General features: G+C 42.7%; 1 protein-coding gene across 1 annotated transcript in view; it reads left to right on the top strand.

Annotated features, from left to right (window-relative positions):
• The window catches only part of TTLL12 (tubulin tyrosine ligase like 12), a 63,114-nt gene that overhangs the window by 26,432 nt on the left and 13,259 nt on the right, over positions 1-23,423 (top strand). Inside the window, exons 3-9 of the mRNA XM_053256704.1 lie at positions 2,923-3,121; positions 4,569-4,728; positions 6,223-6,356; positions 7,797-7,873; positions 17,709-17,825; positions 17,929-18,123; positions 21,599-21,710. Coding sequence (XP_053112679.1) covers positions 2,923-3,121; positions 4,569-4,728; positions 6,223-6,356; positions 7,797-7,873; positions 17,709-17,825; positions 17,929-18,123; positions 21,599-21,710 — 994 coding nt within the window. The remainder of the gene's footprint in view (positions 1-2,922; positions 3,122-4,568; positions 4,729-6,222; positions 6,357-7,796; positions 7,874-17,708; positions 17,826-17,928; positions 18,124-21,598; positions 21,711-23,423) is intronic.

A 23,423-nucleotide genomic window follows, 5' to 3' on the forward strand; every position in this document is an offset into this window, starting at 1 on the left:
GCACTAATTGGACCCAGGGGCAGAGGGAGGCTAGCGGCGGCCTGTGTTCAGCCGCTGCCACAGCCCCCTGACATCAGATGCGGGGCGTGTCTCCCTCCCCAACAGGGCTGCGTGGCCCCGTTTGGGAGGGAAATTGGCACCACTGCATTGGGAGCGAGGCCAGGCACAGAGTGTCACTCTGGCCGCGCTGCCAATGCAGCATGGGCCGGTTTTGGTCCCAAATGGGGCCGTGGGGCCCCGTTTGGGAGTGAAATAACACCCCCTGTGTCTGATGTCAGACATGGGGTGTGTGTCTGGGACCATGAGGTGTGGCCCCTGCGGGGGAGCTGCCCGGGTTCTTTGAGCCCCTTTGCCCAATGTTGGCTCCGCCCCTGGTGGGACCCCTGAAGGCAGTTTGGAGAAACCCTGTTTAGAATGGGAAATAGTTAGGCAGAGGGAAAGGACTGTTAGTAAGGAGGGTTTTGAAAGTCTTGAGGTTTTTATGCAGAGACAGAAGAGTTTCTGTACTCTAAAAGGGAAACCCATTTTCTGCTCTAGGAAAGACTTGAGGAAGTCCTCAACTTGGGGAGGCAGGTCTGAAAGGGTGACAGAGCAAGTCACCCTAACCCTAAAAGAAGGAAAATCACAGAGAACGATTCTTACCAGTAAAACATCACAGAGCATCAGTTATAAGATATAAATTTATGTTTTGATATCTGAAACCATTATGCTTATAAGAACTTGGGACTATGTTTTGCTGAGTTCTTTTTGTGAGTTTTAATCATCATCAAAACTGTAGACCCCATTGGTAAACAGTTGGAACTTGTTCAACATCATCCGAGTAAGCTTAAGTAAAATAAAATCTGTTTCTTCAGTGTTACAAAGGTTTTAGAATGTTTTCTCTCCCATGTTCACCGGAAATGTTTCACCACGCTACAGGGTAACTTATTGTATTGAGAAAATATAATGTAGAATAAGCTTTGTTACAAGTCTTTCACGAGACTGATATTTGTCTCAGATGTGCCAAAGAATGTGAGAGGTAGCAGCAGGGTTACCTAGAAGAAAAGCAACCATCACACTTGCATACAAGGAATCATCATTTTTTAACACTAACATTTTTTAGTGTACAGGATCATTTTTTAACACTAACCTTTGCAGAATAATTTCTGCTCCAGCATCGGATTATGGCAAGTACCTGCTGCTAAATAGGCAAATGGTGTATCTATCAGCTGTGGTGTTGGTTACTTCTCCTGCAGGGCTGTCCACATGCTTTTAGAAGTTTGTTTACTCTCTTTCCTTCTCTTTGAGCTGGAATAGTAGTCTGCTTTTCAAGTAATTCATCAAAAGATACTAGACTTCAAAGATCTGTGGCCTGAGGGGGTCGCAGGTGTGTGTGTGGGCGGGGCGGGGGGGAGAGAACCAATTTTTGTAAATTGGTTGGTTGCCTAGAGAGGCAAAGCCTACTTGCCACTTACTACCAGGTGAACAGCTGTTTACAATGATGTAATTTTGTGCATGAGACTCATAGGTTTAGCTTCTGTAAGTAAAATGGAAGGAAGATGAAAGTGCCTTGGACCTCCTGTATAACTGGGATCTAAACTGTGAGAGTAGTAATAGGATGGGTACAACTTGCTGTTTCTTAGCTGAATTAGGAAGTTTTGCAGACATTGCAGGGAGCAGGGAGACAAGGAGGATATTTTAATGACCCTGAAGCTCCAGCAGAAATCTGGTTTTCTTACAATGAATTCTGCAAGATCAGAAGCTTTTAACACACGTACACAATATAAGCAGCAAAATGACATTCCTATCTCACCTACTTTAACCCACAACTTTTCTTGAAATGAACAAGCAAATATAGTCCAATAAGGAGATAAACTGAAAAGGGAAAATCAGAAAGAAAAGGGTGTACTGCTTCTTAAAAAGGACTTGGTTAAAATTACAAGGAAGCAGATTTAGGTTAGACATTAGAAGAAGTTTCCTAACTATATAAGAGCTGTTAGACAGCTGAACAGACTGTCTCATGCAGTGGTAGTCCTGCCTTTTCTGGAGGTTTTCAAATAGAGGCTGAACAGCCATCTGTCAGAGATCCTGTAGCAATTGCCTGCTCTTGAGCATGTGATTGGACTAGAAAAGAAAACCCTCTTCTCAGTGCTGTCCTAGGGACCCGGAAGGTACATAGGAAGCTGCCATATACTGAGTCAGACCATTGGTCTATCAAGCTCAGTATTGTCTACTCAGACTGGCAGTGGCTTCTCCAAGGTTGCAGGCAGAAATCTCTCTCAGCCCTATCTTTGAGAAGCCACGGAGGGAACTTGAAACCTTCTGCTCTTCCCAGAGCGGCTCCATCCCCTGAAGGGCAATAACTTACAGTGCTCACACTTATAGTCTCCCATTCAAATGCAAACCAGGGGCAGACCTTGCTTAGCTAAGGGGACAAGTCATGCTTGCTACCATAAGATCAGTTCTCCAAGGTGAAACCTAGGATCCTTTTCCATGCCTGTTGGGCCTTCTCCCCTCCTGCTGCTCCAGGTGCTGTCTCTATATCTCCCTTGCCCTGGAAAAGGAAGTAAGTTTTATCTGTTGGCAAGAAACTAATCACTAAGTTAGCAGCCTCTCCCTGTTGAGGTAAATTCCAGCAGCCAGGCCACTCTTGAAGTTTGAGCACTGCTGTGGGCTGGGTTGGCTGCTGCTGTCTGGACCTCTGCTAAACAGACTGCTTGCCTCCCCATCTACCAGGTAAGTGGCAGGGAGGGCAGACAACAGACTTGTATTTAGTCCAGAATTCTAGAATGCCCATAAATGACTTTCTTTACTGTTGTAAGTATAGCAATAAACTATAAATGATTTTCTGGATGCTTTTAATCTCTGTGCCTTTGTTTGTTTGTTTGTTCGTTGGTTGGTTGGTTGGTTGGTTTTGTTACATGGTATTTCTTGTCTTCAAAGCATTTTTCTTATTGACCATGCCTGGACGTACCGTGTTGAACATGCCCGCCAGCAGCTTCTGCAAGTCCCTGGTCTGCTTCACAGAATGGCCAACTTGATGGGAATAGACTTCCATGGAGAAGTGCCAGATGAGGGAACTGTTGATCAGGTGTTGGAGGAAATGTGGAAATACAACCAAACCTATCAGCTGTCTCATGGGGTATGACCATAATAGGAATGCTAAAATTATCGATTTAGCTAAACTAAGACTTCTAACAGCATTTCCACTATACAAAGGGATGATATTCATATAAGAACAACACTGCCTAAGGCCCAGCTAGTCCATCTGTGTTTCTGACAGATGCCTCTGGGAATTCCACAGGCAAGAGATGATGGCATGCCCTCTTCCCTTCTGCTGCTCCCCTGCAGCTGGTATTCAGAGGCATTTATCATCTGGTCCTGGAGGTAGCTCATAGCCATTAGATGAGTAGCCATCGATATATCCATCCTCCATATCTTTATCTTAATGAGAAATTATTTCAGAAATGTCCTTATAACTTAACATTAACATTGCCTTATTTATTCTGTTCTGTTTCAGCAACTCAGTTGTGTATGCTAAGAAGAATATACTGAAGATTAGATATACTGTCTTTGTGAACTGCCCCAGGCAGTAATTGTACTGGAGGGATAGAATACTGTATAAGTATTTTAAACTAATGAATAAGATTTGGGAGGGATTCAGATTGTGAACTCATATTTTTTGTAACAATGGCATTTTAGCATGGGAGGAAAGCTGAACATAAATGCACATTCGTTATGTTCTAATGCACTATGTAAAAAAAATACGTGATTTTTAATAATGTTTTTAAAAAGCACATTCATTAACCATGAGGTAAGTAAGACTGACTTTGCTGTGCAGAAGATGTTGAAAGAAGCTACTTTGTGTGACCTTTCTATTCAGTAATTAAAAATGTTTTTTAAATACTTTCAGGACAAAATACTTTACAACTAAACAGAATTGAAATAAAGCCCTGCTCTCAGGTTTGCAATATAATGAGTAAACAAAGAACAGGAAGGGGAGAAAGTGTGTTTGTGTGAAAACTGATGCAGTGCAGTATATATAGTGGCAATATGGAGATATCTTAATTGAAGTGGGTTTAAGATATGGGATAGAAGGGACTGTGATTAACTAGGTCCTCCTGTATAAAAAACTAAAGGTTCAAAAGAGTGGGGTGATATGTCAAGTGAGCAAATCCTGGGGGAGGTGGTCTGGCAGCTCTTCACCACATTCTACCTGACAGATCTAGTGGCAAATGATATTCGTTTTGTCAGAATATCAGATATGACCTATAGTGACTTGAATGCTGGACCAATGTGATAGCCCCACCACAGAAACCTAGTAGTGCCTGCCCTGTGGGGTAGGGCAGCCTATAAAACAGAAGTTCAACTTTCAGAAAATAAAAGGTATGCACAACCTTGGGTTATGAGGCCATTAAAAATGACTCTGAGGCGCATTTTGAGTGTTCATGGAATAAGTAGCACTGAGAGCACCTGCTCTTTGAAAAGCTAAAGAACAGTATCTTGAATGGCATCAAAGATAGCTTTCACATGTTACCACTATACTGCCCATTTTATAACTTCTGACTCACAGTGCATTCTCCTTATAGAGTGCAGAGGAGAAAGTTCCTGTCTGGTATATTATGGATGAATTTGGATCCCGAATCCAGCATTCTGATGAGCCCACTTTTGCAACGGCCCCTTTATTTTACATGCCACAACAAATTGCTTATACCGTTCTCTGGCCCTTAAGAGACCTTGATACTGGTGGTAAGTGGGTGTGTATATGTGTGCATGCACGTATCAAGACTGTTCTTGGAGCAGGGGAGGGGGATCAGGCCACTGGTCTGTTCAAGCCTAGCATCCCAACAGCAGCAAGAACCAAGTGCTCTTGTACCTTGATCAGCAACTAAGTTTCCCAGAGGACTACTTTGGAAAATGAAAGGCTGAGTCCCACCTCCAAAGTGCCCTGCTCTTCCTTTAGATGCTACTTGCTTCACAGTGCATTTTTAGGCCTGAGTTTTCAGATATTTATTTACTACCCATGGTCAGCTTACAAAACTACTAAAGAATGGTAGAATACAGAAATCCTCCGAAGGTTAACAGTTGCTAGAAAATAATAAGATATCAGTCACATACAGTACCAATCAAAGACTTAACTAGCAATTGCTAACAATAAATATAAACTAAAAATTCAGGAAGAACATACACGTGAAATAAAAAACTGGCGTAACCGCATAGCATTAGAGCAAAACTTCGCCACCTTATATGTAATAGTTGGAGATTGATCTGCCAAAAGATAAGAGACACAAAAATCTTCTGAGCATCCTGGAAAGGGTGCCAGACAAGGAGATATCAGGAGGTGTCTTAGTTAACAACCGGTTGGCCATGTTCAGCCTGTGAATCTCAAATTCATTAGCCCTCCTCCAATGTGTGTGGGGGCAGGGTTGCTTTTGGTTACTTGCAGGAGTAAATAGTAATAAATAAGAATAGGCTAACTTCCCTGGGCTCAATTCAGTTTGGATTATGAGTTAAAATGGATAATATTCTGTGAAAAAGTTTTATTTTCCTCTGGAGATCTAAAATGACTCATAATTGTCAGTGCTAATTTATGTGTGTGGTGGGGAGAGTGTAAATTTGAAGTTGGGTGAACTTCTGGAGGAAGATGGTAACCAGAGGTTGGCAGGTTCAGACATCATGGCTGCTAGGAGCATGCACTCACCCGGGAACCTCGGATTCCCATCTTTCTTCCTTCCAGGCAGTCATATGAATCATCCCTATATATGATAAAGTCCTGCCATCCTTTCCTGCCACAAACATATTTATAGCTTTCTTAAGAAATAGTAAGATCATGCATACATTTCAGGCCATGGTGTTAGTGAATAACTGTTGAAAGGAGGATGAAATTCTTGTTTCAAATTGTATCTACAGTATGTACATTCACGATCACACCCATACCACAAATTACCAGATATCCATGAAATACTTTGGGCCTTCATTTTAACACCTGCAGTGGCGGAGCGTGACCAGCGGTGGCCCCACTCACCCCGCCTCCCGCATCTGACGTCAAATGCGGGGGCCATGGTCTGGCTCCCGAACGGAGCCATAAGGCTCCGTTCGGCAGCAGATGGAATCTAGCTCCTGAAGGGGCCGCGCGGAATACAGAAATTATCATTTAAAAAAAAAAAAAACTTCTTTGTGTATCTGTATTGATGACAAATGTATAAGAATGCCAGTATAACATTGCCCCCTATTGTGTTACAGAGGAAGTGACCCGTGACTTTGCCTATGGGGAATCGGATCGTTTAATCAGGAAGTGTCGGCTGTTGCCATGGCTACCTGGAGATGTTCTAGATATCAGCTATTTCACCAATGAGCCATCAGAAGAGCACTACCAGGTATAATTTTTCATCTTTTATCAAAGCCAAATGAAATTCTCTTTAGTTACAGATAATATTTGAGCTTGTCACCCTGGAGGTCAACTAATTAATTTCTGCTCTTCTTATGGGCATAGACTTCACAAATACCCACCTGAGTTTCAAAAACCAAAATCTACAAGATGCAGAACCAGCACAAAAGAAATGCTAGTCATGTCCTAACCATGGAGCTTTTTATCATCGGGAGCTTTCCCATGCATTCCCTCCTTCTCTTGGGCTTGCAGGTTTCCTCCATCTGTATCACTCCATCTGTAGTAGTACTGAGCATGGTTAGCATTTAAACTGATTTAAATGTTACACAGCTTTAACCATGGTAGCACCTGGTTAGCAATACAGATGTAATGCTGCACCAAAATTAATGCTAAATAGAAAAAGAATCTGAGAATTACAGGGCAAAGGGAAGAATGAGTACTTGCAAGGTTGCTGCACACTTCTAGTTTCCAAACCACGGTTAGGAATTCACTAGCGTCATGTCTGCATTGGGCTGTGGGGATCATCTTCAATCCAGAGTCCATTCTTTTTGGATAAATAAGAGTATAACCTGTACTTAACCTCTGTTTTTAAGGGCCTCGTCTTAAATTCAGAGTCCTCTTGTATTTGAGTAAATAATGGTGAAAGGTTCCAGCTTTGATCCCTCCTACCTTAAACTACTTTTCTGCATGCAAAGAGACTTTTACATGGGAATGCATTCAAACATTATTTCCTTACCTTCCGTAGTTAGTCTCAGAAGTACTCTAACATGATTTTTCTGAATATTGAAGTCAAGTCTTACACAGTTGATCCTGATTTCCCATTACTCCCTACAGTGCACCTGCTACCAAGCTGTGGATATTGAAAGCAGTTTTCTTAAAAGAAAAAGAAAACTTTTTGTCTATTTCTGGCCTCTTTCATCTTTTTGCATATTAAATTTCAGTGGTTGTGTATATTGAGAAAGAACTGTATATTATATATACAGTATATTATAAAAGTATATTAAGAAAGAACTGACTGACTCATCTTCAGGGTTCTGAAATAATGATCAAAAGTAGCTTCCCCACCCAGAAACACTTTATTTGAAGGGGCAGTTTAAAGATTCTTGAAATCACAAAATGGAAATGTTTTCAAACTGACCATACACAAAGTAAAATATGCTTGTCTACGAATTGACTTTTATGCGGCTTGACGGAGTTGGAAGAAGGTGAACTGAAAGCCTAGAAATGAGTGTACTAAGATGAGACTTAGTACAAAGGGCTAGTTCATGTGATCAACAAATTATGGTTAGTTTGCATTGATGATGGAGCCTGCTGGGACCACTTGCTCCCCCTCCCCTTACCTTCTCTGCTCACATATCTCTAACATTCTGGTTTATTTAAACTATGACTCCAAAGTTCATGCCAGGAACTGTGTGTGTGTTTGTTTTAGGCAATCTTAAATGAAAACAAGGAGAAACTACCCATTTCAATAAAGGCTCCTGTTTATGACAAGAAAAAGATCTTCAGGTATGTATTTCCAAACTGATTACTTTATGATACATGTGCTGTTTTGGTGATTGCTTTTCAGCAGTTAAAGATCCAGCTATGCAAGGAACAATGGTACTGTGTAATGACCATATTCTGTGACATTACAGTACAGAGTGTGGGATGGGGTGTCTGTGTGAAACGGTATTAACATAAAGCTGTGTATGCCCCACACATGGAAGGGCAAAAATAACCAGAAGGCGGTGTACTTGAAAGGGGGAGGAGAATGAGTTATCTGAAAAATGGAAAAAGAGTTCCCAGCCTGCAGGGGTGGGTGTGTTCGCTTGTTCATTCCTCCAGGACAATTGTCAGTTCTTTACCTTCTTGCCACTTAAATCAGCAACAATCAGAACATATGAATTACTTCTAGTGCCCAGGTATCGACTTGTGCTGTTTAGCAGAAATTCAACAGGTTTGGTGACTTAGCAAGCAGCTGCCGTAAGCATTTACACAGAAAACCTTTCCTCTTCTTTCAGATTTTTCTTTCTTCATTCAGTCAGATGTGGATCTGCTCAGTGATGTGCATGTAATCCTAGACTGCTTTAACTCAAAACATAGTTCTCAGAGTAAGAGGACATTTTCAAATGATTACTCCTCCAACTGATACCTGGAGGCACGACTTAACTGGAATTTCCTGTCTCCCCTAGTGGGGAGAGTCCGCTCCCAGTTATTTCCCTGCCTTGGTCAGGAGTGCTGGATTTGGTCTTCAGCTGTTTTCCTCTACTAGGTCTTATTGCTGCTTTTTGGATAGGACTGTCTCTTTCTTCCTCTCTGTCCCCCCTTAAAAAGGGGGAGGGGGGCCTGCCAGCAGAAAATGTCCTGCAGAAAGTGGCCTGCCAGCAGAAAATGTCAGGCAGACAACGGTTAAATGGGCCCACCATACAGTCCTGCAATCCCTCTCCCATTTGAACTTCAGAAGATCTGCTACCATCTAATGAATGCAAACTTGTGGCTTGTGCCACTGTTCTGAGGGTTAGCAGACAGCTAGAGTCCCATACTGGGACTGCAGGACTGCTTTTTGTCCCCACCACACAAAGAGTCAGCTGAGGAGTTGTATGACGAGGGACTGAGACTCGGGCGCTAGTCACTGTTCATGGATGGAAAAACACTACACGGTGCAGGGAAGGTCATATCAAATAAGATGGCGAGTTTCTTGGATTCTGATCATGGCAGCTTTTCTTCCCTGTCGATTATTCAAGGAAACAAACTACATCAGCAGTTCAACCAAGGGATCAGCAGTGGTTGTTAAAGGATCTCAGATCTTGCAAGGGCAGAAAAATGGGAAGAAATGCCTCTGATCCTTCTCCCTTCCTCTTCCACCTTTTCTAATTCAGGCAGGAGTGAGACACAGGAACAGAAGCACAGGAAGAGAGGTGCCTCAGAGAAACACCATTGTATTTAGTGCTTGGAAGGAGAATAGACCTGCTCTTCACTGGTACCAAAAGACAAACCCAAGCACCCTGACAAGGAGAGTCACAAAGTGACTCTGTACTTCTAGAGATGTACCTATAGGTGGTATAAAAATATGATAAATAAAATGTCCTAACTTTGTGGCTTCCCTTCCCTTCGTGGAGGAGTAGGAGATAGCCTATATTCATAACCAATTGGCAAAAGTTCTCAGAGTCCTGGAGCTCACAATAGAGAGATCTCCTCCAAACCCCAGTTATTATAAACAATTATTGTTTATTGAGGATGTCCAAGGGTGGCTTTCCCCCCCACTAGAAGAAAAGATAAATAAAACCACATCTTTCCCAGAATTTTTCAGATCTCAAATCAAAGAGGAATAAAATCCCTCAGTCTAACAAGTCATCTTCCCAAATGTTCTGTTCTGCTACAAACATGCTTCAGATACAGGGTGGATAAAAATCAATGATTTTTTTAAAAAATCAAAAAAATCAGATTTTTTGATTTGAATCAGATTTTTTGCATCCCTTCTGCAGTTAAACTATTTGTATCTAAAGTCCACCCTCAAGTGTTGCATGGATCCCAAATAGGACCTGTTAGCAACTTTTCGGCTTTAGAAGCCCTGCAGTCCAAATTTTTGAGATCTATATTGTTAGTCCCACGATGCGTCTCTAATGTTGCACTAAGACGAGAGGTGGGTATGATTAGATTGGAAACCTGTTATTGGAGCAATATCATTTTATTCTGGTTAAAACTTGTTTTCTCTTGTGACTGGCCTCCCTTATTAAGACTGATTGTTTTAGATTCAAGTGGGAAGACCCAAATTATTGATAAATTGACTTATTATGTCAGGATGAGATTCTCAAAATGGATTATGCTCGAGCTAAGACCGAGATCAAACAACGTATCATGGATATGGAACTGTAGGAAGAGGTTGCTTCCTTGCCGAAGAATGTCTTTTGGGGGGATCAAACGCTCAACAATAAACCAGCTAGCTATCTGAGTTTAATCACCATTCCTAAATTTAGACATGCTCTGACGCTTGCTCGTCTAAATGTGCTGCCATCTGCTGTTATGGAGGGAAGATTTAAACCTATGCCTTTCTCCACTCGACTTTGCCCCTGTGGATCCGGTCAAGTGGAAACAAGTGCCCATGCCATTCTATATTGTAATTTTTATAGGGACACCCACTTAAGATTAGCGTCCCCTTTGTTGCAACGTTTTCCTGGGCACTTGGATGGTTTTTATTTGAAGTACTTATTGACCAGTCTTGATGATGAGCTAATTAATAAAATGGCTAGGTATACCATTTGTTACATCCATTTAAGCTTTCAGTAATGTTTTGCTTTCTTTTTTCTGTGAATTTTGTTCTATTATTGTAATGGAGGGCTCTCTGTTCTTTTTGGTCATCAGCAAGATGTCTGGCGTTTATTACAACTGTCTTAGGTTTATTCTGTTAATATTGTGTTGCAACGTGTGACCTACCTTGCTGAGTTTTTGCAAGTATTTATGTTTTACTATGTATTGGTCTATGACCGCAATAAAGTGAAGTCAAGTCAAATCGGATTTTTTTTATTTAAATTGGATTTTTTTTATTTAAATCAAAAAATTCAAGACCATTTTACAGGCCTGTTTTTTCTTGTGTTGGTTGGTTTTCTGGCACTGGCTTCTGATTGGCTTGCGATCTCCTTGGTTGGCTTGTTATCATAAAAACCAAGTGTTGTCATGGGCAACTGAGCCATTGGATGCGAAGGGTGTGTGTTCATAATGTGTTTTAAGGGACTGTTGGGCACATACTGTGCCTCTCTTGAAGAAGACATCAGGATCCTATGGGGGTTTGGGGGGAAAGGTTAAAAATTTGTTTAAAATCACACGCTTGCCCATTTCCTTTATGGGTTAGGTTGTAGGCAGCACCCATCATGTCCACACAACCCACTTTGGTGTCCCTAGGAGGTACCCATGGGAGACAATGGTGTTTTGAGTTTCCTCATTGTTCCCTATGGCCCAAGCATGCGAAACGTTTTGAGTTTTTTCCGTTGAAACAACCGGTCAGACCAGTTGTTTCAATAAAATGTCCATTTGTGTTTCGTTTCAAGCTCAAAACAATGCAAAATCAATTCAATCAATTTCTGTTTGATACTAATGCTTCCTTGTAAGACATTTGCAAGGACATCTGGGCATATCTCACTATTTGTGAGGCATTGCAAAATGGACACTTTCACTTCTGCTGATGCAGCCTTCAAATGGAGAATCTTGCAGAAGAACCTGTAGCCCTTGTCTGGTGGCAGCCATCCTGCCCAGAATGGAATAAGTTGTACATTAGTACAACTCTTGTAGGTTGTCACCCTATTTCCCCTATTTGAAGGGAAAAGAAAACATTAGACTTATCATGAGCCTTCCTTCTGCTCTGAGCCAAAGGGCATCCTGCCCCAACCCATACTGGACGGTTGGCTGCAACAGACAAACTTGTGGGCATGTTTTGCAGTGATCCTTCTCAGTCTGGCTTCTGAGAAGGTTGTTTTCTCAGCTCATTCTGATCTGCTGTTATGCTTGATGCTTCACTTTGGTTAGAGTGCTGTACTAAGACCAGGGAGACCCGAGTTCAAATACCCATTCAGCCATAATACTTGCTGGGTGACTCTGGGCCAGTCACTTCTCTCTCAGCCTAGCCTACTTCACAGGGTTGTTGTAAGGAGAAACTTAAGTATGTAGTACACCGCTCTGGGCTCCTTGGAGGAAGAGCAGGATATAAAATGTAGTTGCCCTATTGGTTATAGGTTCTTTCATCACTAGGTTGTGTGATGTGTTTTGTACAGCTTGTTTCTAACTGCTCAGCTTCCTAAATTTTTAGGTTTTAATTTCTGGTTTATTTTTAAATTGTTAAATTGTTTTTAGTTTTTGTATATGTTTTTAACTTGTTTTATGCTATTGTTAACCACCCAGAGATGAGAGTTTGAGGCAGTGTACAAATTTGATAGATAAGATAAGATAAGATAAAATAAAATAAATAACAACTGGAAGATAATTCTCCCCATTGATAGAGACCAGAGGCGTAACTATAGGGGGGGCAGGGGGGGCACGTGCCCCGGGCGCCATCTTTTCTGGTCACGTGGGGGGCGCCGCCATGACCATTTTTAATTTTTTTTTTAATTTTTTGTTAATACAAATGTTTCCTGCTCAGTGCAGCAGCGCTGCAGCAGTCAAGGGAACGTGTCAGTGCCCCCTTCCCCACAAGCGGTCCCTTCCGTGCCGCCTGCGCCCCCCCCCCCCCATTGCTTTGCTGGCGCCTGGTGGCCAGTCAGTGGCCTGGCTTGGCGGCGGCGGGCGCTTGTGAGGAAAAACCTAAGTATAATGTAGTATGTTGGGGGGGCGGTGGGGGGCGTGGTGGTGGGGGGCGCCATTTCAGTGCTTGCCCCGGGCGCCGTTTTCCCTAGTTACGCCTCTGATAGAGACAGAAAATTCAGTTAAACTTGCCTCAAGTAATTGGTGGAAAGAGTAACCCTTTGTAGGATTTCCTCCTAGCTATGAGTAAAAGTAAAACGTAAAAGGAGTAAATCCAATATTCAATTTATTCCACTCTCTCTATGTTTAGGTTCCTCTAGATTGTTAGGGAATGTTTGTTTTAAAATACACTTCCAGTTCCTAAATTTATTCAAAGAATATAGAGGCATGCCTGTTTTCTTGTAAATAGAACAAAACCATAACAGAGTCTTTGTTGTGGGCCAGATCAAGCAGAAAATCTAGCAAACTTGCTTCAACCCAGTTACATAATGCTCTTAAGTAATGTGATGCTATGTTAAATTTCCCTATATATTTTTCGGTCACTTAATGGAGGTGTTGTTTAGAGAATTTATCTGTCCCAACTCTAGGAACAGACTTCGGTTGCAAAAAGGCAACTTTCAGGTTTTATTAACTAAAGATTCCACCCTGCAGATGCTTTTATCTCTAGGTGTGAGATGTATTCTCTTAAAATATTGTTCAAATAAGATTGCTAGTGCAATTCACTGTCCCCTTTAAACAGTTGTATGCACAATTCTGTAAATATTTGCATAATATATTTGTGAAAACAATAGACTAACTTATGAAGATACATTTCACCTAGAATCATACCTTCTTGGAGGGACCTTGGCAAACTTCTTATCCAAACTTTTGCTCAGTGCAGGAAACTGCTGTAACATCCCTGACAGACGGTCATCCAGCATCTGTTCGAAAATCTGCAATAAAGGAGAGTTCACCACCTTGCAGGCAGACTGTTCCAAGAGGCAACTTTTATAAAGCAGTGATTCTCTTTATTTAGCAGAGGGATAGCAACTGGCCCTATCCATCCCTAGCACAGCTTCCCTGCAGTGGCTGTTGCTGGTGTCTGTCTTGTGTTTCTTTTTTAAATTGTGAGCCCTCTGGAGACAGGGGACCATTTTATTTATATTTATGTTAAACCACTTTGGGAACTTTGTAGTTGAAACGCAGTATATACCATATTTTGGGGTAGAAATGCCGCAGTAGGGGGAAAAGGATGAAAAAAATGCAAGAAGCCAACAGAAATACTGTATCGCCATAAGCACCACAGCTAGAGGGGAATGTCATCATGCATTTTTTTCAGTTGTGCTAAAGAACGCGTAAAATTTTACTACAGCTAAGCTTAAATTTTTACTATGCATTTCATTGCACAACAACATCCGAAGTAAAATTGCCTTTCAGGATACCGTGTTTCCCCGAAAATAAGACAGTGTCTTATATTAATTTTAGCCCCCCAAAATGCACTAGGGCAATTAGCGGTACATCAGAAATTACTGCTAGGTCTTACTTTCGGTTTAAAAATTATTTCTGTTTAAAAATTAGTGTTGGTTTCAGTTTGTTGCCGTTTGTAGAGCAGGCTAATATGCACATGAAATACATCTTCTCATTTCTGGTTCTCACTATGGAAACTGTTTCTCCTTTTTCATTCTATTTGGGGGACAGTCAAATGCCAGTGAAACTTCATCCATATTTATTATTTGTGATTGCACAAGTTTTTCCCACTCAATAGCATTTGCAACAACCTTTAAAATGCCTGCCCACCAGTCCATCAGCAGCTGCTGTCACATTGTTTTAGTGCACACAGATAAATTCTTTCACCTCATAAATCTGTAGCACCAACCCAGGCCACCTTTTAAAGTCAGTTATTCCCATTTTTTGGTGCCATTAATTTTGTTTGTAGGTGGCTTTTCACAGTAGAAACTAGCAGTCCTTTTCCTCTCTGCTCTTTAATCCACTCCTCAAGGTTATTCTCCAAATCAGGCCAGCCTGCAAAACATTCTCCTTTCATGTTTTGATTTCGGCATTCTTGCCAGGTCATGAATACAGTATTCATCCACTTCAAATTAACGGGCTGCAGCTCTATTTCCAATCTCTTCGCACAACTGTCAGGTTGAAACTAGCAGTGTAGCTCTTATGCCATCACCCCATGAAATTGGTGCCAAAAATCCTGCCCGGAAATCTCACATAAATGCCACATCGGCAGAAGCACATTTTTAGCTTGTTCCTGAATTCAAGCATAAATACCACATTTTCATAAATGCCACAGGCAGCAATAAACAACTTTAAAAACTTACCCATATTTCTACCCAAAAATACAGTAAATATTTGTTGTGTTTGTATTGTCAAATAGTTCTTACAGTTAGGAGACTTATTCCTAATGTCTAGCCTGAATCTACTTTCTAGTAATTTCAACCCATTGGTTCTAGTCCTGCTCTCAGCAGCAACAGTCCCCCCCACCACCACCTTTTTTTCTTCTAGCTAATACTCAGTTCCTTCAACTGTTCCTCTTAAATGGTTTTGAGACCACTCACTGTCTTTGTTGCCCTTTTGTGGACCCATTCCAGTTTATTAATGTCCTCCTTAAAATGTGACCAGAACTGAGCACTATAATTTCATTAAATATCTATAAACGCAACTCTCTTTATGGAGAGATGAGCTTTGGTTTCTTAAGTCACTAAACAGGAAGTGTTTATTGAAACCCTGGAACTGTAGATTGATTGATATCAGTGGACAGTTGGGTGAGAAAACTATGCTGCCATATGTCAAACAGTGCTGTCAAATGATGCTGCACGTTTTAAATGTTTTTGTGGGTGGATCAGTTTCTGCTAGACAATAATCATTGGGCCAACAGCAGCCATTTTAGAGCATCTGGGACCTTTATTAAACCAACCAAGGATGTTCATCAGCAAGCTTTGTCTGTGTGTTGGTTTTTAGACCTGCAGATTTCAGTTGATGATTGCTTTTTTAAAGATTTATTTTTAAAGTACCTCAGGTTAACTGGGCAGCATGGTTTTTTAAAGGTTATTTGTAATGTAATTACTTATGAATCAGGCACCCACCTCCCATCAAGAGGCGTTCTAATGTAAGAGGGAGGGAGTGCTTCTTCTGAGATGGCAGCTGCTCTGAAACATACATGTATCAGAAGAGTGTTTTTTTCAGAACAATTGTTTTTGTAGATTTAAGCAGATTAATTGATTAAAACATTCCACTAACTTACTAGGATTTGTTTGACCACCCTGTTCTTATTTTTCACTTATACGAAGAAGAAATGTGTTCCGTATCAGGAAATTGTTAATCTTTTAACAGAGATATCGCAGGGAGGGGGGAATTTGTACAAGGGGAAAAGAAGATGCATGGTGCTCCCAGGCTCTTAAGCAGGGCTATAGGTTTGGGACATGTTACAGCTTACAGCATGCCCAGGTCTCTGGAACTCCAGGGTTAACATAAAAATTGGCTAGTCTTGGATCGTAACAATAAAGATTGATTGGGTTGACATAAAAAGATGGTGTTCTTGCTGACAATTGCCTGTATTTCTTAACTGATTATACTGTGTTTAAGGTAGTGATATATCTATATATTTATTTCTCCCAGATGGGCCATGCTTGGGGACGTGGCAGAAAGGAGGCAATTGGCTGACAGAGGGGGAGGAGGCGATTGGCTGACATAGTTCACAAGCAGAAGCACCTGATTGGGAGGTGGGGATTCCTTATGCAGATAGGAAGAAGGAGCCTGTGAGAGCAGAAGCACCATGGTGATTGGGCAGTGGGGATTCCATATGCAGATAGACAGGAGGAGCCTGTGGCACCGTGGTGATTGGGCAGTGGGGATTCCATATGCAGGAGGAGGAGCCTGTGATGGTTAAGGTCAGTTGGAATGCAACTGTTACTGACTGGAAGATGTTCTTGATTGTAGAGGGGGAAGGAGGCTGCTGTTGTGTGAATTAGAGGAGGAAACAAGATGAACAAGATCTATTAACTCAGGGAGGGAGGGAGAGAAAAAGAGAAAACATGAACGGAGGGAGAAGGAGTGGGGAAGAGCAAGTGGAGGAGAGAGAAAAAGAAGGGAGGGGAAGAGAGACAGAAGGAAGGGCGAGAGATGGGCCCGAGCCTGTCAGCAGTCTGAGGGGAATGAGTGGCCATGGTAGCACTGGCAGAAAGGAAGGACCCGGTCAACCACTGCTGTTTGGGGCTACCGAGGCCATTGGCAGAGGCAGGCAGGCAGGCAAGGGTTGGGCCCAGGCCTGTCAGTGGCCTGAGGGGAATGAGCGATCATGGTGGTGGTGGCAGCAAGGAATGGCCCGGTCAACCACTGCTGCTCCTCCTGTGGGGAGGAGCGGGGCTTGGGTGATGGTGGGAAGGTCTCTGGGGATAGGGGGCTGCAGCTTGGCTGATAGGTGGCAGCAATGTTGCAGCCACAACAAAGAGAGGTGAGGGGGATTGAAGCAACCGGATGGAGGAGGAGGAGCAGGAGTGCAGCTTAGGTGAGGGTGGGAAGATCTCTGAGGTGAGGGGAGCAACCCTAGCCTGACAGGGGGCTACCCTAGCCTGGCCGGTGGCGGCAGGACAGCCTGGCCTGGTGGGACAGCAGCAGGGGGGAGTGGCCAGTTGGCCAGCCAGAAAGCCGGGCATGCCAGCGTGGGGGGCGGGGAATGGCTGGGCCCAACTAGAGGCGCAGATGCTCTGTGCCCAGGCCCACTAGATTTAATTATTTTAAGTAACTGGCCCTATCCACCCCCAGCACAGTACCTCCAGTGACTGTTGCAGGTGACTATCTTGTGTTTCTTTTTAGATTGTGAGTGCTTTGAGGACAGGGATCCATCTTATTTATTTATTCTCTGTGTAAACCACCCTGAGCCATTTTTGGAAGGGTGGTATAGAAATTGAATGAATGAATCATGATTGAGAGCTCCTTTGAAGACCTCTCATAAGCCAAAAGGTAGCATATCTTCTGTTTTTAGTTGTCTTGTTGAAAACGTCATGTGAAGGGGAAGGGGTTTTTGTATTGTTGACTTACTAGGCAAATTAGAAACCTTTCTCAAGAATTTCTCTTTTGCTAACATCATCTCAGAGGAAGTCTTTCTTCTGGGAACCCCTTTCATTATCTTTTTCCCTTCCAGAGTTTACACAGACCTTCAGCAGGTACTTCAGAATCTAACTCATCCCCGTTTTGCATTTACGAACTCTGAGGAAGAAGCAGACATACTCTACAACTTCTCTCACTTCAAAGATTACAGGTTACATCTATTTCCCTGCAAGTAGCTATTTTTCTTACCTGTTCAATATGCATATATTTGGTCACAGAGCTCTCTGTTTTTAATTGTCTGCCTTCTCTTGTAGGAAACTAAGTGAAGAAAGGCCCCATGTTCTGTTGAATCAATTTCCATGTGAGAATCTCTTGACTGTGAAGGACTGCCTAGCTTCAATTTCAAGACGAGTTGGAGGCTCAGAGGGGCCAAAATGGCTGCCTCGTACTTTTAACCTTCATACAGAGTTACCACAGTTCATCAGTTACTTTCAGCACCGTGAAAGGATGTGAGTGCATTTCTACTGGCAGAGACCATTCTCGCCCACATTCAATACTCTTTGCTTTTATGTGCTTAATTGAAGTACGAGCTACATTATTACACTCTGGACATGTATGTTTTTTATTTGTATAGGTACCTTTATCCCAAAAAAAGACCCCTGAGGCAGTTTACAATACACTCAAATTCAAACATAATATAAACACAATGTAAAACAAAATCAAACAACTGATTTTAAAGAAAAAGAGAACATCCGAAACACAAACTCAACAAAATCCATCTCAAGACACCTGACAAAATGTCTTATCCAGGCATTATCAGCTTATTTTGCCCAGGATAATTTATCCTGAGCAAAAAAAACCAAACCAGTAACCTTGATGGCCTCAGCTGTTGCCATCTGCTACTACAAATATTTATATACCACTTTTTGACAAAAGTTCCCAAAGTGGATTAAATAGAGAAGTATAAAATAAATAGGATAGATCCCTGTCCCCAAAGGGACTCACCATCTAAAAAGAATCCTAAGATAGACATCAGCAACAGCCACTGGAGGGATGGGGCCAGTTGCTCTCTCCCTGCCTAATAAAGAGAATTACCACTTTAAAAAGGTTCCTCTCTGCTCAGTTAGCAAGGGTCTGATCTAAGCAGCAACTAGTTCTTATACCTAGTTCTCACAAACAGCACGGGAGTTGGTCAGTATGCTTCTCAGTTGTTTGCTTCAGCTTAAAATAGGGTTTTACATGGCTGAGTGTTATCCCATGTTAAAAAAAGTTCTTTCCACATAGAGAGCTGGTTTGTCAAGGAGAAATCTAGACTAAAACTAGAGGGCCTGCCTCAACTTCAGGCTCGAAAATAGTCACTTGTATACTCCCCATGTATAAGTAGGGATTGCCTACAGGGAAGTAGTACTTTATTAGTAGTAAATAATAGGGAGTAGGAATAGCAACAGCAATAGCAATAGCACTTACATTTATATACCGCTCTATAGCTGGAAGCTCTCTAAGCGGTTTACAATGATTTAGCATATTGCCCCCCAACATTCTGGGTACTCATTTTACCGACCTCGGAAGGATGGAAGGCTGAGTCAACCTTGAGCCCCTGGTCAGGATCGATCTTGCAACCTTCTGGTTACAGAGCAGCAGTTTTACCACTGCGCCACCACTGCGCCACCAGGGAATGAAGGTTTTTGTGAAGTGGGTGAAGATTGCTTTGCTTAAAATGTCAGGGAGAAGTCCAGGCTAAAACTCTTTTTCCCTGTCATCTGGAGCAGCGTTTCTCAACCACCGGTCCCTGGACCGCTGCTGGTCCCCGAAGGGTTGAGTGCCGGTCCCTGACTGGGAGTCAACCCCCCCCCCAACTGAAATCAAGGCACTCACTTCCTCAATTTTGCACATGGCACGGAAGAGGAAGAGTATCACGGAGGCATGGGACCCTTCTTGTGCCTTGCCTCCACTTGCTGCTGAGATCTTCCTACAGCTATCTTATTCCCTATCTTTACAGCTTCAAACTGTATGCGATGCGGGGGCATGGAGGAAAAAGTATGGCAGTGGGCGCCACTTGAAGGGCTGCTGGTTCTTGCATGCTCATTGTTTGCAGCCAAAGATTGGTTGATTGAAACCCAGCTGCCTGTTGTGGTCGAGGCGCCTTGAGAGGGAACGCTGTTTCCCTCTTGCATCAGTGGGGCTTGCTTGTATGTTGTTTTCATTGGCCCCATGTAGCTTTTGAATTTTTCTAATGGCCCAACGTCCCCTCTCCATTGAGTAATCACAAGCACCTCCACTCCAGACATACTGGAGACAAATTTGTTCACCCAGGCTTTTAGATTCAGGGGTTCTCAACCTTGGGTACCCAGACGTTGGTGGACTTCTACTCCCATAATCCCCAGCCATAATGGCCAAATGCCATTGTTGTTGGGGGTTATGGGAGTTTAACTGAGGGACCCAAGGTTAAGAACCCCTAATATTCCATGTTTGCAAAAGATTCCAAATTTAATTATTTTAATGCTTATATTATTTTCATTCTAAACTGCCCAGAGATGCAAGTTTTGGGCAGTATAGAAGTCTGATAGACAGACAGACAGACAGACAGACTTGAAACCCCTTTACTAACCGCTGGTCCGGGAAACTGCGCATGAAGAATGTAGCGGTCCTTGAAACTCTGCACGAAGAATTTAGCGGTCCTTGACTCCAAAAAGTTTGAGAAACACTGATCTGGAGCAAAGGAATCTTCACCCACTTCACAAAAGCTTGCCTGTAGGCAATCCCTGCTTACACATGGAGAGTATACAAGTGACTATTTTCAAGCCTGATGTTGATACATTGATGTTGATACTATTGTCACAAACACATGGCAGAGTTTATCTAGGCAGAGTTAACTGTTCATATAAAATTGCCTTGTCCTTTCGGGAATAACAGCTCTACAAATCCAATTGATGCACTGAATTTGTTGAGATCTACAGAAGCCAACCTGAAAGTCATCTAGTTCAAAACCCTGGCAGGTTAACCTGTGTAACCCAGATTATGGTATGCTAGAGGCAGATGTCAAGAGAAGTCACATTGCATTAAGGTAAACTAGTAAGTCATGAGTGTTCCACCTGGGGCCTAAGGTATTACAAGTGCCACAGATAACAGTAACTTATGACACTCCTAGATAAAAACAGAAGGGATTTTTGCACAAATCCAGCCTGCATTCCTACCTGCTCCTTTAAGCATTGACTGTTTCCTGCTCCCCAGCCCGTTAAACAGAAGGCAAAAGTGCTCCTGGGGCAGACGGCAGGTGTAAGGTTGAGGCACTCTCTCATACTTTAGACTTGTGGCACACTTGCCAAAAAGGCTGGCCACCACCAAGGTTAAATTTCCAAAGCAGGAGGGCATACCCAGGATCTGTTATAATTATGCTTTAGCTGTAATCTATATTGAGTACATAGGTGGTATTGCTGAATCAGGTAAAGATCTTAGTCCAAATTTCTTTACAAGAATCCCTGCAGGCACTAGGCGATCCACCAGAAACTGGCCAGAGGAACTTGATCTGTTTCTGCCTACTGTTTTAAAGTAGCCTTTGGCCCCGTTTTAAATTCAATACTTTTCTCATATTAGAGGAGACTCTTGAACCTGAACTTAGATGTGCATCTGTTGTGTTTAAATATCTTGTTTGAAGAATCAAGGTGGTTTATCTGTCTCCCAAGGAAATGGCATTGTGTCCTGTTACTTAAATGGTCCTGTTACTTAGACTGCATTCAGAGATTTTCTGTTTTGAGGACACTGGATTGATCTCTCATAGGATCATAAAAAACCATGATAGCAAAGGCATAATTATATTTAGCCTTGATTTCATGAAGTCATGAATATTAGCAGGGAAGGTTTGTGCATTGGATTGTCCTTGGCTTGGTAGATCACAAGTTGTACTGCCTGGTATAGAGTGTTCTTGCCTGGAAAAAAAGTTGCCATAAATTGACCTGCTGCTACTTTCATTGGACTTTATTGTAGTGGAGAAGATAACCATTGGATATGTAAACCCTGGAACCTAGCTAGGAGTCTAGACACTCACATCACCAAGAACCTTAACAACATCATCCGGCAAAGAGAGAACATCCCTAAGGTTAGATAAAAGCAAGAACTGCAAATGTGGCTTTATATTTTCCAGATGGAACTGGAGGAGCTCATATTTCTTTCTTCTTCTTTTTTCTTTTTAAAAAAAAGCTAAATATCTTTGCTGCATAAGCTTGACTTTGCAGGGCTCATACCAAATTCCCTACTGCTGCTATGATGTTTACAAGAGAAATGAGCAATTAAAAAAACATTGCAAGCATCTTCCTAATAGCTCTTTTTCAGGTCCTACCTCTATGCATTTTAGGACAGTAATAAAACTTGGTCTGGCAGGACTGTCTTATCCACCTCACTACTTGTCTATGAAGCCCAATAGCAACTGTAAATATCAAAAATTTTCTTCCCAGATTGTTCATTAATCTTCCTGCATCAAATACTATTGAGAGCCAGCGTGGTATAGTGGTTAGAGTGCTGGACTAGGACTGGGGAGACCTGAGTTCAAATCCCCATTCAGCCATGAGATTGCTGGGTGACTCTGGGCCAGTCACTTCTCTCTCAGCCTAGCCTACCACACAGGGTTGTTGTGAGGAGAAACTTAAGTATGTAGTACACCGCTCTGGGCTCCTTGGAGGAAGAGCGGGATATAAAATGTAAATATATAATAATAATTCTTAAACGTGGTCTCTGTGCTCGACATGATTGGGCTTTGTGCCTGCACAGAGACCTCGTCGGAGTTTCTCCAAGCTGAAAGACTTCTCTCTGAAATGGGCAGTAGCCCCACCCCCTCGGGTGTAGTACGCATGTGTCCCAGCAGTCCTCTTCAGTCTTTCTTCGTCCGCCGACAGATTGACACCTCCGTGGTTTGCTCCAAGCTAGATCTAAACAGACGAACAAAAAAGAGAGAGAGAAAACCTTTCTATTACCCACTATTTTTACTTCTTTCTTTCTCTCCTTTTAGTTAAGTGTATCTACCTTTCCCTTTTGTGTGATCCCCCCCCCCCTCCAGTCACCCTTTCGGGCCCTTCCCTCCCCTTCCTGGCCTTTTGTTTTTGCTCATGGCCAGTAAGGTTACTTTCAAGTTTTGTGTCTGGTACAGGGCTAAACTCCCCTCCACTGATAGATACAGCTGTTGTTTATTTTGCCTCGACGAGGCCATAAGACCTACGCTTGCTCCCACTGTGCTAAATTCACTAAGCGAGCCAGAAAAAAACACGCCTCACACCTTGGCTCCTGGCAAGCACTTAAGTCTTCTCGGATGGCTCAAGCCCTTCCTGCTACCCCGGGGTTGCAGACTGCACTAAGCTCCCCCCAACGGGACTTGGGCTTACAGCTCCTTTCTTCCTCTGCCTCTGTTGGGGATGTGGCCATCCTGCTCCCTGGCAACTTACAGAGCCTATGGCTCCTAAATTAGCCGCCGTGGCCCCGACAACCTCCACCATCCCTGCTACGAGTTCCACTGCTTCTGACCTCTTGGGTTCGAGCTCTTCCTCTTCTCTAATGAAGAAGAAGAAGAAACCTTGGCATATGCTGGAACCTCTACCCATTAAAAGATGGCTTGCAGCCCAAGAACCAGATTCTAGACCCAAAAAGAAGCAAAAAGTCAATTTTCCACCCAACCTGTTGCTACCTCAGTGGGACCTGACTCTCGATACTGAGCACATTTTCAAACCTGAGAAACATACCAACTGCCTAGACACCGAACGTGCCCTCAATACTGAGACAGCATTCGACACCAAACAAGACCCCGATACCGAGAGCGTCGAAC

The sequence above is a fragment of the Hemicordylus capensis genome, chromosome 5 (assembly GCF_027244095.1).
Source record: "Hemicordylus capensis ecotype Gifberg chromosome 5, rHemCap1.1.pri, whole genome shotgun sequence".
Lineage (NCBI taxonomy): Eukaryota > Metazoa > Chordata > Lepidosauria > Squamata > Cordylidae > Hemicordylus > Hemicordylus capensis.